Here is a 19,490-nt window from a genome sequence, read left to right as displayed (position 1 = left end):
GCCCTGTGCTGGGCCTCTCTATTAGCCCTGCTCTCTGGCTGTGCATATTCAGCCTCCAGGACTTGAACCTCGGTGGTCCATGCCTGACTGAATGTTTCACCCTTCCCTTCACAAATATTATGGAGGGTACAGCAAGCGCATATAACCGCGGGGATGCTGCTTTCCCCCAAGTCTAGCTTCCCATAGAGACATCTCCAGTGAGCTTTTAAATGCCCAAAAGCACACTCCACAGTCATTCGGCACCGGCTCAGCCTGTAGTTGAACCGGTCCTTGCTCCTGTCAAGCTTCCCTGTATAGGGTTTCATGAGCCAAGGCAGTAACGGGTAAGCGGGGTCTCCAAGGATCACAATGGGCATTTCGACGTCCCCTACTGTGATCTTCCTGTCTGGGAAAAAAGTCCCTGCCTGCATCTTCCTGAACAGGCCACTGTTCCGAAAGATGCGTGCATCATGCACCTTTCCAGGCCAGCCTATGTAAATGTCAATGAAACGCCCGCGGTGATCCACAAGCGCCTGGAGAACCATAGAGAAATACCCCTTACGATTAACGCACTCTGATGCCAGGTGGGGGGGGGGGGCAGAATAGGAATATGTGTCCCATCTATCGCCCCTCCACAGTTAGGGAAACCCATTTGTGCAAAGCCATCCACAATGTCCTGCACGCTCCCCAGAGTCACGGTCTTTCTTAGCAGGATGCGATTAATTGCCTTGCAAACTTGCATCAAAACGATTCCAACGGTCGACTTTCCCACTCCAAACTGGTTCCCGACCGACCGGTAGCTGTCTGGAGTTGCCAGCTTCCAGATTGCAATAGCCACCCGCTTTTCCACCGTCAGGGCAGCTCTCAATCTTGTGTCCTTGCGCCGCAGAGTGGGGGCGAGCTCAGCACACAGTCCCATGAAAGTGGCTTTTCTCATACGAAAGTTCTGCAGCCACTGCTCGTCATCCCAGACTTCCATGACGATGTGATCCCACCACTCAGTGCTTGTTTCCCGAGCCCAAAAGCGGCGTTCAACGGTGCTGAGCATTTCCGTGAATGCCACAAGCACTTTAGTGTCGCATGCGGCAGGAGAATCGATATCAATATCATCGTCAGACTCCTCACTGTCACTTTGGAGCTGAAGGAATAGCTCGACTGCCAAACGTGTTGTGCTGGCGACACTCATCAGCACAGTCCTCAGCAGCTCGGGCTCCATTTCCCACAGAAATCGCGATTCACACACAGAGCAGAAAGACACTCACAATGGCGCCAAACGTTGCCAGAAAGACAGAATGCTGGGATGTGAAGCGATGCACCACGGGGCGTTGGAACAGGAAGCGGAATGACCCACACACTTCCTTCCCCTTCCCACAATACTCAGCGCCAAAACGGCGCCAAAACGGGACGAGGTGCTCTGTGGGATAGCTGCCCACAATGCACCTCTCAATACAGCGCTGGAAAGTGCTGCAAGTGTGGCCACACTGCAGCGCTGGTAGCTGTCAGTGTGGCCACACTCCAGCGCTGGCCCTACACAGCTGCATGACCAGCGCTGTAACTCCCAGCGCTGCAACTTGTAAGTGTAGCCAAGCCCTTAGTCTATAAGGTGCCACAGGATTCTTTGCTGCTTCTACCAATAACACTAGTGCAATTGGCCCTGAGGGAGCAGAGCCAGGTAAGGTAAGAACATTGAAGGGATGGGGGTCATGTCAACCTGCTACAGGAGAGACCCGGGTTCCAAAGAAACCTCAGGACACCTGTTCTTGGACCAGTGAAGACTGAGCACATGGCAGAGGCAACAAACTGGGGTTCCAGGAGTCAGGGGGGACTGGTGTGGAGGAAACAGTGTAAACTTCCCTCTTTATGGAGTTCCCTTTGGCCATGGAGCCTGAGGCTGAGAAGGTGCAGGAATGGAAATGGTAGGAGGTAGAGACAGTGGAGTTAGTGGAAGACGGCAGTTCTGGCAGCAGAGAGATGGATGGCAGGCTGTGCATTGGTCTCAAGGAAGAGGGCTCCAATCTATATGGAACCAGGGGGAGAAATGGAAGGACCAAAATGGATACATCACAGCAGGCACCTTTATTGGTGTCCATATGAAGCGTGGCTCTCGTCAAGGTTGAGGGCTGGCTCAGAGTGCTGCCCCACCTCTTATTCTGTCTATACTCTGCTCAGGTGATAGATACAGGCATACTAGGGAATCTCCCGCTGCCCAATCCTGCAAACCCTCACTCATGTGACTCATCCCTTTAATTTCAATTTAACTACTCAGATGAACTAGACTTCACAGGGTGGGTTTCTAAATGCTTCTCTAACCTGACCAGGATATTACAACTATGCCACCCCCAAGCAGGATTCCTTGATGAGCAAAACTGACAAAAAATGGATGAAAAACACCTTGTCTGGTTAGTGTCTGCCTTGGTGCACTACGTATCTGGATACCCGCAAGATGTGGTCCTTCAGAGCCAGGGGGTGCTAATAGTCCAAACATTTTTTTTTTTAGACACCTGCCACAGGAAGGGGGTTGTTGTTCTGTTGGTGGGTATTTATTCAGGGCCTGATCCAGGGCTTGGATCCTAAAGCAGATGGGACAGTCCATTAGGAAGAATCCAAACATCATGAGGCTTAATGCCTCTCTGGAAGGTGCTCGCACACCAAGGTGACGGGCCTGATAGAAGAACCTGAACAGAGCAGAATACAAATGTGTATGTGTATGACTGAAATTATGCAAATACCCAGAGCATGGATGGATATTGCTGCTGCTTTATAAAGGGCAAGAGATTTGAATGTGGTAACCACTTATACAGGACCTGCTGCGTGAAAGTGACTTGCCTGAGGTGTATTTAGTTCCTTAGTTGTGGGTTAGTTCCTCAGTATTTTGGAATTAAGCTCCTAATAACCCTCCCACCCGACAGCTCTACGTTCAGTGTAAATCCCCCGGCTCTCCAAAGGGCAACCAGAAGAATGGAACCAGAAGGCCGCAGGAGGTTTTATATTTAAAAAAAAAAAGTGTTAACCCTTTTGAGGATTTCCCTGCATCCAGGTGGCAACACTTCCTGTACAATGATCCCAGCAGGGAAAAAAACAGGACTTTGGAGACTGGCTGAGGAGACTGAGCAGTCAGGGGTGGAGCTTAATATTATTATTTGTATTGCCTGGAAAAGTCTCTCAGGCTCTGAAATGCTAAAGCAGAGGAGAGGGCAGTGAGGAGACGAGTGGAGCTGCCGTTGCAGAGACCAGCACCAGCCATGGGGAGAGCTGCCCAGCAAACCCTCCTCGCCTTACTCTGTCTAGCAGCTGTGGTTTGTCAGGCTCAGGACACCTGCCCAGGTGAGTGAGGAACAAAGCTGTTACCTTTTAACAACATGGGTCTGACTAGCTACTTTGCAGTAGTTACTGTCCACTCCTGATGGCGAAGCACCACTGTAGACTCGCCTGCAGTGAGGTCACAGGAAGGGGACACCAGGCCAAGGAGTCTGGCACAGTTCATCTCATGGGGTTTCCAAGAAATACTCCCCATAGGAGAGAGGAATTTGTGTGTGTGTGTGTGGGGGGGCAGGATCCCAGCCTCCAAACCCCAGAGAACTGTGGAGAAAGGAAGCTCCTCCATGCTCCTCGGCAGCACGGCTCTCTGAATGGCCACCCCACCATGCCTACCCCTTACTGTTCCTCTCTGGGAAGGGGATGCTGTAGAGTGGGAATTCGTGTTGATGGGAAATTCCTTGGGTCCCAAACGGAGCATGTTGCAGGGACCATCTGCCCCCTTAGTTCCATTCCTTCAACACCCCAGAGCCAGAGGCCCTATCTCTATGGAGCACATAGAGAGGACTTTCCGCTGATTTCTGAGGAGGAACGGGGAACACACATGCTACAGCAGAGCTCTGAATGGGGAGGAGCTGGACACATCAAACTCAGTTCATAGCTTCCAGCTTCTCCCCATTAGTATTGGACTCTTCTCCGGGCTGTGGCAGACCTGAGGACGTGGGGATGAGGGAGCCAAGGCTGTAAAATTCCCGGTTACTAAGAGGGAACCTTGAAAGACTCCCCTTCTCAAAACAAGAGCCTCTCAAATATCATCCCCAGTTGCTCCAATTCTGGCTGATTAATAATCCTCATGAAATCAAACACTTGCTTATGTGCCAGCCCCCACAAAGCCAATGTATGGGCTACACAACACTGTTTCCTCATTCCCTTGCCCCAGGGAGGTATTACCCAGAATCTTGCAACTGATGTGGAATGTAGAATAAGGGGGAAAATGCAGCTGTACTAATGCACGTACAAAACAGTCCCATTTTAGATTAAGGTTCCATTATTAAACAATTAATACATGATTAACACGTTTTAATACATGGCTTGTCTATGGTTACAGATTGTTCTAGAGTCCATTAAGTCAATGGGGTGCTTACCATGGCTTATAACAGGGGTCCCCAACGTGGCGCCCGCATACTGACCAGCGGACGAGCATCTGCCGAAATGCCGCCAAAATGCTGTTATGCAGAGGCGCTGCCGCCGAAATGCCACCGAATTTCGGTGGCATTTAGGCAGATGCTCGACTGCCGCCAGGGCCCTTCTTCTGGCGCCCGCCAGACGAAAAAGGTTGGAGACCACTGGCTTATAATAATCAATAATATGAATGATTATTTGCTATAACAAACCTTTGAATAAAACCATCTATAACATCTACTGATGTGTTTAGAAGCATCTATAACACATGCTACTTGTGTTTCTAATGTGCTTATAACAGCTCTTCAACATTTATAAATGGCACCTTAGTACAAAGGATGCACCAAAAGATACTGTTTGGTTACAGGCTCTGTTACTCTGTGCACTTGGATAGAAGTAGCTGGGAAAGCTGTTTTTTTCCTTTCTTCTTCCATACAGACTTGCTTTATTGAACTATTTGGTGGTGGATAGTTTTTATCGCAGGTTCAGGTTGCTATAAACCACAGAGGCGCGGTTGTTAATCTTCATTCCATTCTATTCTTCCACAGACTTTCAGTTCAGAAAGTACTTTAAAGTGTTCAAGACTTGGAATTTTCTAACATGTTACATATAGTTAAATCACCACTCTTAATACACATTCTTGTATAAACCTCGTTCTTAGATCAACTTCACAAATGGCTTTCAGTATGTAACAACTAAAAGCTACAGTTAAAGGGTAGAGATACTAACCTGTAAGTTACATCACCTACGCAGACATTGAAAACAGGGAAATGAACAGTAAAGCCACCAGTGAACAATTTCCAAGCAGAATCCTAGGCTCAAAACATGCTTCTCACACATCACATTTCCTATGTGTTGTAATGTTGGCAATATCTGCTTGGAGGAAGTTGCTGATGTCTTTATTGTTCATTTCCCTGTTCTCCATATTTGCATAGGACTGTCTTGTATGGGTTAGTAACTGTAACTTTCTCACAATGTGGTTTTATAAAATGTTTCTGATTCTTTTTCTAACCCTAACCCTGCTGTTATAGCAGCCTACAGTTGCTGTGTTCATGGCATACACAGAGTTAGAACCCCTTAGAACTTAAAGTGACAGCTTGTAATTTTAACACAGCTGTCAATTCATCAATGTTTCAGCTAGATGAATCGGTGTAAATTGGCAAAACTCCCCATAAGTCAATTTGCCAGTTTACACCAGCTGAAGATCTGATCCTTTGCCCCTTTCTTTCCAGCAGCCTTGTTTTGAAACCTACTGTTCACACATTGAAGGACTGTCATGGTCATGTACTGTTCAGGCCAGTCCTCGACTTTATGATGAACGGCACTTGTGAAATTTCTGAATTTACATCCTGATTTGACTTAGAACAATTGGTTTAGACTTTATGAAGCTTGGTCCCACAATGGAGTGGATTGCGGTTCTGAGTTATGATGTTTCGCTTTATGACGCAATTTTCAGGAACCAATTGTGTCGTAAGTCCGAGGACTGCCTGTACCGTGTTAAAGGTTTGCCATGTTTAAATGTAATATCATCTCTGAAATCATGGATGAAATCATCTTTACTTCATGCAGGTGTCATGAAGATAACACCCCCATGTCCCCTTCATCGTCTTTACTAGAGGGACCAAAGGGTTTGTTTTTTAAACTTCTTTTTCTAATGGACAACTTTTAAATAATTATATCTCAAACTAGTGGACTTCTCAGAAGCTCCATTCTGTGCTCAGAATTAGTGATGTAAATTTGAGGATGATGAATTACATGACACATATGTAAGAAGGAGGTTTAATCTCTGCTCTAAATGCAAATCTCAATGCAGTCTGGACTATAGAAGCTCTTGAAATTTCAGTCTGTGAGCAGGAGGAAATATGGACTGAGAGAACAGGAGAGTTTGAACCATAGAGGGACAGGCCAGAAAACCCACAGCTAGAGGGGGAGTTTGGGGCAGAGGCTTTCCACTCTGACTGTAGCATCCCCCAAGATCCAAAGAAGATTCTTCTGCAGCCCTCCCCAGTGGGAGCCACAGAGAGGCACTCTGGAGTTGGGTTCAGAAGATCAAGGGGCTTGTTCCTCCTACTTATGCTTGTAGAATCTCTCGAGTAAGCCTGGGCACCTACATTGCTTGTTTGTATTTGCCTTTCTAGTCAAGCATAGGGCTCTGTTAGATCTCACGTGCGTATCGTGCTTCCGCCTGGAATTCACAATTTGCAGAACATCCCACATCCTGTGTCTCTGATAAAGATTATTTTATGTCTCCAGAAGTGAAAATGGTGGGTCTCAGTGGTAACGAGAGGCTCGCTATTCTGCAAGGGTGCCCTGGAGTTCCTGGTGCCACAGGTCCCAAAGGAGAACCCGGAGCTGAAGGAATGAGAGGTACGTTCCTCAGCACTGAGGGAGAATCAGTTTTGGATGGTGCAGGCACAAACATGAATTACTCAATAAATAACCATAGTGTTGCTGATTAAAATCTTGCATGTAATTTACATGGTCTTTTAGCGATAATATAGAATCATAGAATATCAGGGTTGGAAGGGACCTCAGGAGGTATCTAGTCCAACCCGCTGCTCAAAGCAAGACCAATCTCCAGACAGATTTTTGTCCTAGATCCCTAAATGCCCCCCTCAAGGATTGAACTCATAACCTTAGGTTTAGCAGGCCAATGCTCAAACCACTGAGCTATCCATACGAAAGGATTTCCTTTTATTGGCTTTAAATTTGCCACCTTTAAAATTTTATTAAAAGTTTCTCTGTTACGAGACAAGGAGAACACACGTTCCCAATATACCTTCTATTGACCATTAATTGCTTTATATGCTTTTATCATGTCCCCTCTTATTCATCTCCTCTCTAGGGTAAACACCCCAGTCTTTCCAGACTCTCTTCATATGAACGTTCTTCATCTCGGTGATCATTTTCATTGCTCTTCTGAATCTCCTGTACTTATACAATATCTCTTTTTAGATATGGTGACCAGTACAATGCACAGTATTTCAGATAAGGCTGAACCACTGATTTATATAAAGACATTATAATATTTTTTTGTATTATTCATGATCTCATTCTCCATGTATCCCAACATCTTCTTCACCTTTTCGACCACACTGGCTTGGCTCCGTTCGCTCTCAGTGTCCTTTTACATTACCTGAGGATTAAGCCAGGAAGGGTAGAATTGGGAGCTCAGCTCTGTTCTAATTTCTTTTGTGTTTGAATATATATAAAATGTTTAAATTCATTCTCTGTGTTTGTAGGAGAAAAGGGAACTCAGGGGAGCCCTGGGAAGATGGGACCAGCTGGGGAGAAAGGTAAAGTAATAAAAAGACTAAGTAAATTTGTTTAACTGCCATCAAATAATTTTATTTTAGCATGAGCTTTCGTGAGTTACAGCTCACTTCTTCGGATGCATAGAATGGAACACACAGACAGGAGATATTTATACATACAGAGATCTTTTCATGTTCTCTGTATGTATAAATATCTCCTGTCTGTGTGTTCCATTCTATGCATCCGAAGAAGTGAGCTGTAACTCACGAAAGCTCATGCTAAAATAAATTTGTTAGTCTTTAAGGTGCCACAAGTACTCCTGTTCTTTTTGCGGATACAGACTAACACGGCTGCTACTCTGAAACCTATCAAATAATTTGTAACGTTTGAATTTTCCTTTTATGAAACATTTAACAATCCCTCTCCCCCCATCTCTCTGTCAATTTAGAGCATGAACTGAATCAAATGTAGGCCTCACTCATGAACTGTTCCTGGTTGCTAAGAATGTATCCGTTATCCCTGGTGCAGGGCTGTCCCTAGCCATTTGGGTGCCCTACGCAGTCCCTCATGAGGGGGCTGTGTGGGGCCCCAGGCCTTCCCCACCCCCAGGGTCTGGGACATAGGAGCTGTGGGGGGCCACTTTTGGGGGCCCCAGAGGCCCAGAGTGACCTGGGGGATTAGCGGGGGGCCATGAGCAGCCCGGTCCGCTTCCCTCGCCCCAGCCCCAGCCATGTCACTCAGGGGAGGGAGCCTGGGGGAAGGGATCTACCCCACTCCACTCACCGGCAGTGAGAGTGGGGGGGCGGTCCTTTCCTCAACCCGAGCAACATGGCTGGGGCTGCGTCTCCCCGCTTCCCACCACCGGTGAATGTGGGAGGTGATCCTTTCCCCGCACTCACCAGCGGCGGAAAGTGGAGCACCGTGGCTGGGAGCTGGTGGAGTAGAGTGGGCTGGGGCTGGGTGGGCTGGGGGTGGAGCGGGGGGAAGGGTAAGAGGCAGGGCAGAGGGAGTTGTCCGGGGCCCCACCCCCCCTAGGGATGGCCCTGCCCCTTGCAGGGGGAGCCGGCCGAGGGATAGAGCTTGTTGCCGGGGCTGGTGCTGCTGTGTATGCAGCACGCAGCTGCCAAGGGCACCATGAAATTTGGGGTAATTTGGTGTCCAAACTCTTCATGGTGCCCTAAGCAGCTGTGTATGCTGCGTATGCCTAAGGATGGCCCTGCCCTGGTGTTCACCAGAGTATTCTCAGCCACTGGCTGTTTTGTGAAATGGTTGCTACAAGCATTGGTAATTTATGGTGTGGAGTCACGTGATAGAGTTTCCACTCCCTGAATAGTTGACTGAAACCTTTTAATATGAGAGTGACGACTGAAGAACTTCTGGTATGAATTCATGCAGTCTGCAGGACAAGTAAGTAGTTTCATTGATACTAGCAATGATCGAAATATTCACGAACAACAAATAGTTGGACTCCATTGAATGGACACTAATTACATTTTGGGCCATTTTTTCACAAACAAATTCACAGATCCGTATTTTCAGTATTCACCCAGCTCTTATCCCAATAGAACCCCAGCTGTGAGCTCTCATTGAGATTCCTACGTCTCTGTTCATTCTTTCCGTTTTCCACCAGGAGCGAAGGGTGACATTGGTGTTCCTGGTCTGAAAGGTAAAACACCTCCAACAATTTTGGCTTGTTGATCTCTACGCCTGTCTTTTAGGTGTTACCCAGAGTGATAGAGACTGAGTCAGTAGGGACTGCAGTTGTGACATGCTAAGAGTTTTCCAAAAGAGCTTGGCACCCAATGCATCCCAGAGTCAATGAGAGTTGGGCACTTAACTTTTTCGGTCTCCTTTGGAAATTCCAGCCTTCACCTCAGAAATTAAAAAACGCCACCCCCACATACACAATATTTTCTCAAATTACCCTCTCATTTGTACCCATTCAACTCGGAAGAAGTCAGTGGGGTGGCACTGATGTGAAAAAGAATTTGGCCCTCTCTCCTCTGTGTCACACTTATCAAACTCTGGAAGGGTTAATACTTTTTTCCATGGGGTGATATCGGGGGAACTTGGGTTTTATACCAACATGGAATTAATAACAAATGCTGGGATGAGCACTCAGATCAAGATGCTGTCTCTTGGCTGTGTAATGATTTGTTCCCGTGTGTTTTTGGGTGTTTTTAGGAGATAAAGGAGACATTGGAGTACCTGGAACTATAAGTAAGAACATCTACAATTTCTTTTATGGCAAGAGTATAATTTGATTTCATTTGAAAAGCAGTACACTTGACCCTCACAGGAAACTTTCAGAGTGCAATTTGTTTGCACACAATACTGAATTTGTTAATATCCCTGGAGCTGAGGAGCTATCCAAGACTGTGAAAAAACCCTTGACCTCTAAATTAGCGATGAGCATGGGCTGTCACATGTGCATCTGCTTTTGGATCCAGAACTGATCTCCCTTGAAAGTTTGGGGAGGCTCACATCACAGCCAATGTGTGAAATTGTACGTCTTTGGTGCAGAAGGAACTAAAGGGATAAAATTTATTTCACACCCTGCAATTGCCTGAATGTTTCCCAGCTTGTGAAGAATGTTAAGTAAGGTGTAAGTGGATGTTATTTTTATGGATGGGGTTGTGGGAAGTAAAATCTGTGGTTGGAGAGAATGTAGGACACTGATCTTTGTCTAGGGAAGGACTTGTCTCCACATACTGGTAGCTGGAGTCAGAGATGCCCTAAGATGCTTTACTGTCTCTTAACTCATGATACATACATGCCTTGTGGCCTGAGCAGGAGTTTAGGAAAATATTATTCTTTTCCTGGTTTCAATCCCCCTCCCTTGTGTTTTTCTTCCTGAACAGCCGAGAAGGAGCTGGAGGATGTAAACTGTAAGACAGGTGAGTGTTTCCTAGAATCACATTACATGAGCTGTCAACTCATCCCATTCAAGGGACCTGGAGCTCAGCTCACAGTATAAAGACACAGTCGAAGGAGCTTGCAATTCATTCTGACTTCTGTAGCAACTAGTGGAATTGACCCCTGTTTCTGCTATGTTAGCATTATTGACTTAAGGTTCAGTTATACTAGAAACCCTACTGACTGTAATACAAGCAGGTAATCCTGTAAAATGGGCTAGTGACTAAAACCCACTGTGGTTCCTTATGTATATTACCATATAAAGTCTGAAGGAGTCAGTTTCATCGGGAATGCGCCGTTTTGCTGCTGTCTTTTCAGCCAGGAGTCAGGACTTAGGAAGCTGGTTAAACAGAAATCCAGCACTCCATGGTTTGGAAACTTTAAAGACAACTATTTGAAATTCCTAGTCCCTTATAAAGGGATCAATGCTGCTTGTGAACTTATCCGTTCCAGCAACATTTATTTATAACATTAAATTACCATCCTCTCCAGGAGCGAGGAACTGCAAGGAGCTGTTAGCCAAAGGGAAGATCATGAGTGGCTGGTACACCATCTACCCGCATGACTGTAATGCCATGACTGTGCTGTGTGACATGGACACAGATGGAGGTGGATGGATAGTAAGTGAGAACAAATCATGGAGTGCCCATTCTTGCTGCCATCAAAGCCACTGCAAATCATTGCTGGATCCCACAGGGAGTGGAATGGGGCCCAGGGTTTGCTCAAACAAGTCAGTTCCTAGAAAGGACATCAACCGCGTGAAGGCATTCGTAATCCTTGTTGAAAATGAAATCTATTTCTTTGCGCTGTCCCAGTGATACATGCTTGCTAGGAGCAGGACTTCAAACAGAAATTTCCCAACTTGTCAGTGTGTTTAAGATAAAACTGAGGCTGAGCTGGGAGCTGGTTTAAATCTGTTCCATTAGCATTTGGGGGAAGAGGAGGTGCACAAGATGAGGAAAAAAGCAAAGAGCTGATGGGGTTAAGGGAGTGAGGTCTTACAGGTTCTGGTTACCTTTGTATCCAATTCCTATAGTACTGTAAAGGAAAAGCCCATAGCCCATTGTGCTAAATAGGGTTGAAAGAGGAGGAAAAATATGTGCAATGCAGAGGAATTCTGTTTCAGTAAGATTTCAGAATTTGGAATATTTACAAATCAGAATTTAACCTGAAAATTTTAAAATTCTCCAGAGGAATATTCTTTTGTTGTTGTTGTTGTTTTGTTTTGGATCAATCAAAAATGTTTGATTTAGATATCAGTACAAATGTGTCATTTTGATGTTGACTTTTGTTTATATTATAATAAATAGTTATAAAAGGTTGAGGAATTCAATACAATTTTATGAAGCATTTCAATTCAATGGAACTGCATTTTTTGACTAGCTTTTAATATCATTTTTTTCTTTTAATTTCCAATTTCCCTGTTAAACCTATTAACACAGCCGTGAGAGGATTTCCCTTTTTGGTGTTAAGGCACCAGGTGCTCAGAAAGTTTCACTTGCATAACTGGAACATGGCTGTAGACAAGATCCTTATTGGTAATTTTTGTCCACAGCTGCTATCTTCTAACACTTACTTGAGGGATAGCTCAGTGGTTTGAGCATTGGCCTGTTAAATCCAGGGTTGTGAATTCAATCCTTAAGGTGGCCACTTAGGGATCTGGGGCAAAAATCAGTACTTGGCCCTGCTAGTGAAGGCAGGGGGCTGGACTCAATGACCTTTCGAGGTCCCTTCCAGTTCTAGGAGATAGGTATATCTCCAATTATATTATTCCTTAGCTTTCCAGCATGTAAGAGGTGAAATTGTATTTGTTCATTGCTTTAGACTTCTATTGGTGGGCTCGATGCAGAAAGTACCGGGTGAGTTTCTATGGCCTGTGTATGAGGACACCTTCTTGACCTTAAAACTTATGAATCTATTACAGCATCTATCCCCTTTGTCAATTCTCAAAACAGATGAAAATAAGTACCAGTAATTAAATACCAATCTGAGCTCTCATTTATATCCTGCGAGGCAGAGTAGAATTTGACTAGTTTAATAGTGATTGCTGATGCTTTAAAATTCTGCTGTGTGCCCTTGCTTTGTTCAGGACAGAAACTGACCAGCATCCCTTTCATTTTCCTGCAGGTTTTCCAGAAGAGGGCAGATGGATCCGTGGACTTTTTCCGTGACTGGAATTCATACAAGAGAGGTTTTGGCAGCCGCCTGACAGAATTCTGGTTGGGAAATGACAATATTCACCTACTAACCTCTTTTGGTAATTAAATAACGTGCATCGTGTGCACTTTTCCCCACCAAGTTCTCTCTCTATACTTGATTGTAGAGCATTCTCTTTGTACCTTTAACTAGGCTCTCTGATAAGGAAAAGAACAGTCCAGCCGTATGTCAGCTACTGACTTTCCTTGTTGTGTGTTTCCCTAGAGAGAGACGGATTTAAGGTGGCGGCTGTGACGGGTTCCCCCTGGGGTGCCCCCTGGAACTGGGGTACCACTGAGCCCTCTGACTCACTAGCCTGGTCTCCCTCTCAGCACTGTGCTGCTGTGCTAGGCCATAGATTGCTCCCAGTCCTACACTCTCCCCAGCATTCACACAGGCAGGGACACACCCAGCTGCAGTTACATGCAGGCTTTGGCCAGCCACCGCATGAACCAACAATAGAGAGGCTGCAGCCAAAATTATCCCCAGCTTCGGACCCCAGATCTGTACTGTCCTGCCCCAGTCAAAAACCCGACCGGTATGAATTTATTACTCGGTTCTCCTCTCCCTCAATGTGGAGAGGAATATGCAAACTTGTGGTAACCAAGCTGAGATTTTTCCCCAGAGACTTCACTTAAAGGCACACTGGTTTAGGTTAAAATATAAAACAAGTTTATGAACTACAAAAAGATAGATGTTAAATAATTGTAAGTGATAGCAAACTGATCAAAGCAGATTACCTAGTAAATCAACAAAAATGCAAACTGAGCTTAACTAGAAGGGTAGATTGAATTAACAATCTCTCACCTTGACTGATGATACAAGCAAGCTCACAGATTCTCAAGGCACAAACTGCACTTACTTTTCAGGCTGGGATCCCCACCTGTTTCAAGTCCTTTCCTTTCGGAACTTCTCTCAGGTGTTCAGTTGTGGGGAGTGAAGAACAACCGATGATGTCACTCCTGGCCTTATATAGCTTTAGCATATGGTAGGAACCCTTTGTTCGAAAAACAGTTCCCAGCCTAGTTTGTGGAAAAATACAGGTCCCCAAAATGGAGCCCAGAGTCATGTGGTCTGGTCACATGACCTTGCAGAGTCATAGCAGGCATTACTTACAGGCTGTGTGGAGCATTCTCAGGAAGGCTCACTGGGTGGCGGATGAGCTTCTCCTAAGGCCTACTGTTTTTCCTAATGGCCAATTATCTTGAATAGGCCTTTCCCAACCAGCTGTCTATGCTGGAAGCATTTTGCCTCGTGGGTGTAACGACATTTGAAACACAGATACATAGTCAATATTCATAACTTTAGATACAAAAATGATACATCCATACAAATAGTATAATCATATTCCGCAAATCATAACTTTTTGCAATGACACCTTACATGATCCATTTTGTACAAAATGCATCATAAGTATGCCATAATCATATCATAATATTACTATGGCAAATATGGGTCATGGTGCTAGAGCGGCTTCCATCCCATAATTGTTAAGATGCAGTATTAATTCTGCACAAGAGTACAAAATGTTAAGTGCTGGTAATAGAGGACATGCATGTTACAAAAACGGTTCTTTTGTGGAATCTCATTGGACCAGCTAACACCGTAGCTCTGGTGGCTCTAGTCAAGTCCCGGCAAATAGTAATGAATCAAATGGTAAATATTCCTTGCCAGAAATTCCTATCTTCTAGTTATGAGACACGGATGGACTGGTTGACCAGACTCCAGAACATAGAACAGGGGTTCTCAAACTGGGGATCGGGACCCCTCAGGGGGTCATGAGGTTATTAAATGGGGGGTTGTGAGCTGTCAGCCTCCACTCCAAACCCCGCTTTGCCTCCAGCATTTATAATGGTATTAAATATATAAAAAAGTATTTTCAATTTATAAGGGGGGAGGGGTCGCACTCAGAGGTTTGCTATGTGGAAGGGGTCACCAGTACACAAGTTTGAGAACCACAGCGCTAGAGGCATAAGAGCTATTCTGCTTATGCCCCTCTTGTTTGGGTGTTGATTGTTGGTCTCAAGTTAAGGAAGAGCATGACCCAGAGATTGCTGATTGTTCTTATTCTGGCAAACAAGAACTCTAAAAATAATGCAGGAAATGTAGAGAAGCTTTGTTTTGCAAAATCTGGGCCTCCTGAGAACTCTCTTTCCAGCTGCCCAGAGCCCTTCTCTGTCCCTCCCCCAACCAGTTGATCGATCAGGTTTTCAACACATTAGCAACTCACCTTAAAAAGTCATCACTGCGCTGCAAGTAGGGGCTAATGAAACTGATTTCAAATATCTTCTTGCTCAGCACCTAGCATTCAGTCATGCATAACCAGGGACGGTTTTGAGGGTTTCTTTATGGTTGTGTCTAGTTCTTCTGGTACTGAGGATTTTAAGACGTAAATGTAACTAAGATAAGAGGTGCAACCTACCAGTCCAAGATGGGTGAGCAATGACTCCAGTGGAAAGCGGGAGGTTTTGGTGTCAAAGCTGAAGGGAAGGGTGCTGCTGGTTTGCCTCTATTAGAGGTGAGGTGAAGTTGAAGGAACTGAAAAGCTGTGCTGGATGACTAGGCTCAAATTCTTGGGTTCTGCCATACAAAAACCCCTCCTAAAGATGCAAAATGTGACTGGCACCTGACGAGCTCTTTTCTTTCTTTCTTTCCATTTTGTTTCCATTAGGAGCTAATGAACTTCGCATTGACCTCACAGATTTCGATAACAACCATGCGTTTGCCAAGTACAAGTCATTCAAAATTTTAGGAGAGACTGAAAATTACAAGCTGATTCTTGGAGATTTCCTTGGGGGTAATGCAGGTAGGTGCCATACATGGTCTCCACATTTCATAGCACAGAGAAATGCTACAATGCTCACTCTTCTCTTCTGCAGACTGAACAATCCCAGTTCCCTCAGCCACTCCTCGTAAGTCATGTGCCCCAGCCCCCTAATCATTTTCATTGCCCTCCGCTGGACTCTCCAATTTGTCCACATCCCTTCTGTAGTGGGGGGGACCAAAACTGGACGCAGTACTCCAGGTGTGGCCTCACCAGTGCCGAATAGAGGGGAATAATCACTTCCCTCGATCTGCTGGCAGTGCTCCTACTAATACAGCCCAATATGCCATTGGCCTTCTTGGCAACAAGGGCACACTGCTGACTCAAATCCAGCTTCTCATCCACTGTAATCCCCAGGTCCTTTTCTGCAGAACTGCTGCTTAGCCTGTAGCGGTGCATGGGATTCTTCCTTTTTAAGTGCATGATTCTGCACTTGTCCTTGTTGAATCAGATTTCTTTTGGCCCAATCCTCCAACTTGTCTAGGTCACTCTGAACCCTGTCCCTACCCTCCAGCATATCTACCTCTCCCCGCAGTGTAGTGTCATTTGTGAACTTGCTGAGGGTGGAATTAATCCCATCATCCAGATCATTGATAAAATTGTTGAACAAAACTGGCCTCAGGACATCAAGCCGTTGATCACTACCCATTGAGCCTGACAATCTAGCCAGCTTTCTATCCACCTTATAGTCCATTCATCCAATCCATACTTTTTTAACTTGATCTTTGAAGTGGTACTGTTATTGTTTATTTACGGTATATCACGATAGCACCTAGACGACCTAAGTGAGGTCACATATTGTTGTATTATCAGTTAGCAGGTGCTGTACATGGTAAAAGAAATGGGAATCTAAATAGACAAGACAGGGGTGCAAGTAAGGAAGAATGATTTACAGTTAAGGAACTGAAGTTCAGAGATATTATGATGGCCATTTTGCAGAGAGGCTTAACGTACCCAACTCCCGTTGACTTTCTAGCAACTTGTCCCAGGTCATCCAGGAGGTTTGTGACAAACCTGGGTAGAAAACCCAGAAATTCTGAGTCCTAGTCAGGTGAATACCTGCACCTCAGAAGAGCTGGAGTTGGTATGTAACCCAGCGCCTGCTGCATCAGGAACCGAGTTGGAAGCAGTTAAATAGAGCCTCAGACTCCCGTCTATAATTCAAGGGATTCTGAGTGCCTCACGAAAGGGGGAAATGGACAGCACGACTCCAGGAACGTTAGACTTGGCCAATGAGGAGCTAAACTGCCTGCGACCTGCCATAAACAGTGATTTCATTTACTTTACGCAGGGGATTCGTTATCCGGCCACAACAACATGCTGTTCTCAACTAAAGACCGACAGCAAGATCCTGGTTCGAACAAATGTGCAACAACCTACAAAGGAGCCTGGTGGTACAGTAGCTGCCATACTTCCAACCTGAATGGGATGTATTGGCTGGGAACTCATAGCAGCTTTGCAGATGGTGTGAACTGGCAGGCAGGCAAAGGGTACAACTACTCCTACAAACGGTCCGAAATGAAATTCAGGCCTGTTTAGCCCAGCAGGAAGGCAGGCGATCACACGGCAGTGAACATGTGACCGGAGTAAACTTATTTTGTATGCCACTACTTCTATCAATAATTTTGGGTTTCTTCCCCTCTCCTTAAGATTGCTACTTTCTGCTGGCACCTGACTTGCTATTGCATGCTGGCCTCCCTTACCTGCCAGCTGAGGTTTTCCATGGTTCATCTAGTGGCAGTGCAAGGTGGGGAGAGACCGAGATATGGATCAAAGGGTTTGAGAACAACTGGAAATCCTTCACACTCTGTCTGCTCTGCATTGCTGATTATTTTGAGAACTAAATAAAACATGTCTTTATAATGCAACCGAGGCTGCACTTCTTTGTTTCCAGATAATTAGGGTTGACATAGGAATATCCTTCCAAGCAGGTTTCTGTTGTCCAGATAATGAGCATCCCCATTCTGCAATCCTATACAAAGGTCATGCGGAAGGGCTTCTGCAGGAGGGTAATGGTGTTTTGTTGGCCAGATTCTTACAGGCATTTAGGTGCCTGGGAGTTAGGTACCTAAATCTCTTTAACAATCTGGACCTGAGGGACTTGGGAACACAAGTTCCATTAAAAGTCAATGGCATGTGTGCTTCTTAGTCATTCTACACTGCAATAAAAAACCCATGACACCAAGTCTCAGAACCCGAGTCAGCTGGGGTTTGGGGTTCAGGCTGCAGGGCTAAAAATCCACAGTCTGCACTTGGCCTTGAGCCGCTCTGAGACTCTCCGTCCTTGCAGGGTTTCAGAGCCCAGGCTCCAGACCAAGCCTAAGTGCCTACACTGCAAGTCTTAGCCCGGTGAGCCGAAGTCAGCTGATCCGGGCCAGCCCCAACCGTGCTGCAGGTCTTTTATGAAAGTGTAGACGTACCTTTTGGGTAACATTTGTTAAAAGTGCTAAGTGATATAGGAGCCTACGCCCCATTTTTAAAAGGGATTTAAGTATGCAGGAGCCTAGATCCCATTGACATTCACTTTTGAAAATGGGCAATAGGCCCTTCAGTCATTCAGACGCTTTTGAAACTCCCACCCATAATGTTGTTCATAACTGTACGTTACAGCAAGGCAGCTCAAACATTTCTGGGGCCGCTCGTGCTGGTCTGAAGCCCACAGGTGGAGCGTGGGGGAGGACAGGCCTGGGGGGACAGTGAAAGCTGAGGTAGGAACCTTCAGTTTGCCTCGTTTTTTATTTGTTTTTTTGAGCTGCACGTCGAAGTATAACTTTAATAAAAGGTTGTTGTAAGGGGCAGTCTGTGCTAGTCTCAACCAGGCCTCGTGGTGCTTTTGTTTTGTTTTGTTTTTTTATTGTGGATATAGAATGTTTCATTTTGTTACCCCGTCACGCTTCTGTCTCTGCTCAGCGGAAGTTCTAGCCCTGTCCAATGTCATCCAGATTAGGCTGCTATTTTTTTTAAATCAAGAGAGACAAAGTGGGTGAGTGTAGCAGGGTGGTTTCCAATACGACTCCTGAAATGAGGACTGAGAACAGCTGGGGGAAGCTGACTGAGTAGCTGACCTCAGGTGTGGCCAGCTCAATCAGGGCCCAGCTGGCTCTGATAAGAGGGCTGGAGGCCAGGTGCTCCAGGCTCACTCGCTCGCTGTGGAGAGAGAAGGACCTGGGTGCCTGGGAGCTCAGGGTACCTGATGCAGAGCAGAACTGGGTAGCAGCAAGAGGAGCTGGGGAGTTCCAGCCTGGCAAATCCCCAGGCTGAGGCCTTGTTTAAGGCCTAAGCAGGTCCTGGGGCTACAGAGGTGCAGCCTGGCAATAGGCAAAGGCAGCAGGTCCAACCCCCTTGCCAATGACGAGTGGCCATTACACACTGCAGTCTGCCCCAGTGAGTGGGGGCTAGATGGTGACTGGCAGTAGCCACTGAGGCAAGGTGGGGATAGAGGGTTGGGGGTTCCCCTGAGGGGGGAGACCTGGAGTGTGTGGGGGTACTGCAGGAGCTAGAACACTGAGGTAAAGGGCACTGAGGTCTGGGAGGGACATGGGGGGCTAACGCAAGGGAGACACTGGCCACAAGGAGGCGCCCTGAATGCTGAAGAACTAATTCCCAGGATGACCAGTGGGAGGTACCACGGCGGTGAATTGTCACTTGCTACAGTGAGGTAATATCTTCTATTGGACCAACTTCTGTTGATGAAAGAGGCCTGAAGAAGAACTCTGTGTAGCTCAGAAACTTGTCCCTTTTGCTAACTGATGGCAATAAAAGATATTCCCTCACCCACCTTGTGTGTCTCGTATTCTGGGACCAATACAGCTACACCAACACTGCACAGAACATTTGCAAAAATCTTTGAACTTTAAAACACTCTTTGTCTGACACTTCCCCC

General features: G+C 45.9%; 1 protein-coding gene across 2 annotated transcripts; it reads left to right on the top strand.

Moving 5' to 3' along the window:
- The first annotated feature begins 3,138 nt into the window (after positions 1-3,138).
- Positions 3,139-17,452, top strand: LOC123352546 (ficolin-2-like). Of its 2 annotated transcripts, none has more exons than XM_044992844.1 (10): positions 3,139-3,303; positions 6,670-6,783; positions 7,659-7,712; positions 9,302-9,337; positions 9,856-9,891; positions 10,533-10,568; positions 11,080-11,207; positions 12,715-12,844; positions 15,455-15,589; positions 16,899-17,452. In XM_044992844.1, exons 1-10 carry the CDS (start codon positions 3,222-3,224, stop codon positions 17,144-17,146), a joined length of 999 nt encoding a protein of 332 aa, XP_044848779.1. In that variant the 5' UTR covers positions 3,139-3,221; the 3' UTR covers positions 17,147-17,452. The 2 variants fall into 2 exon arrangements, with proteins under 2 accessions (XP_044848779.1, XP_044848780.1); XM_044992845.1 differs by lacking the exon at positions 3,139-3,303 and adding an exon at positions 6,016-6,044.
- The last annotated feature ends 2,038 nt before the right edge of the window (positions 17,453-19,490 follow it).

The sequence above is a fragment of the Mauremys mutica genome, chromosome 18 (assembly GCF_020497125.1).
Source record: "Mauremys mutica isolate MM-2020 ecotype Southern chromosome 18, ASM2049712v1, whole genome shotgun sequence".
NCBI classification, from domain to species: Eukaryota; Metazoa; Chordata; order Testudines; family Geoemydidae; genus Mauremys; species Mauremys mutica.
Note: the sequence above shows the minus strand (reverse complement) of the source record. Positions and strands in the feature narration are given on the sequence as shown.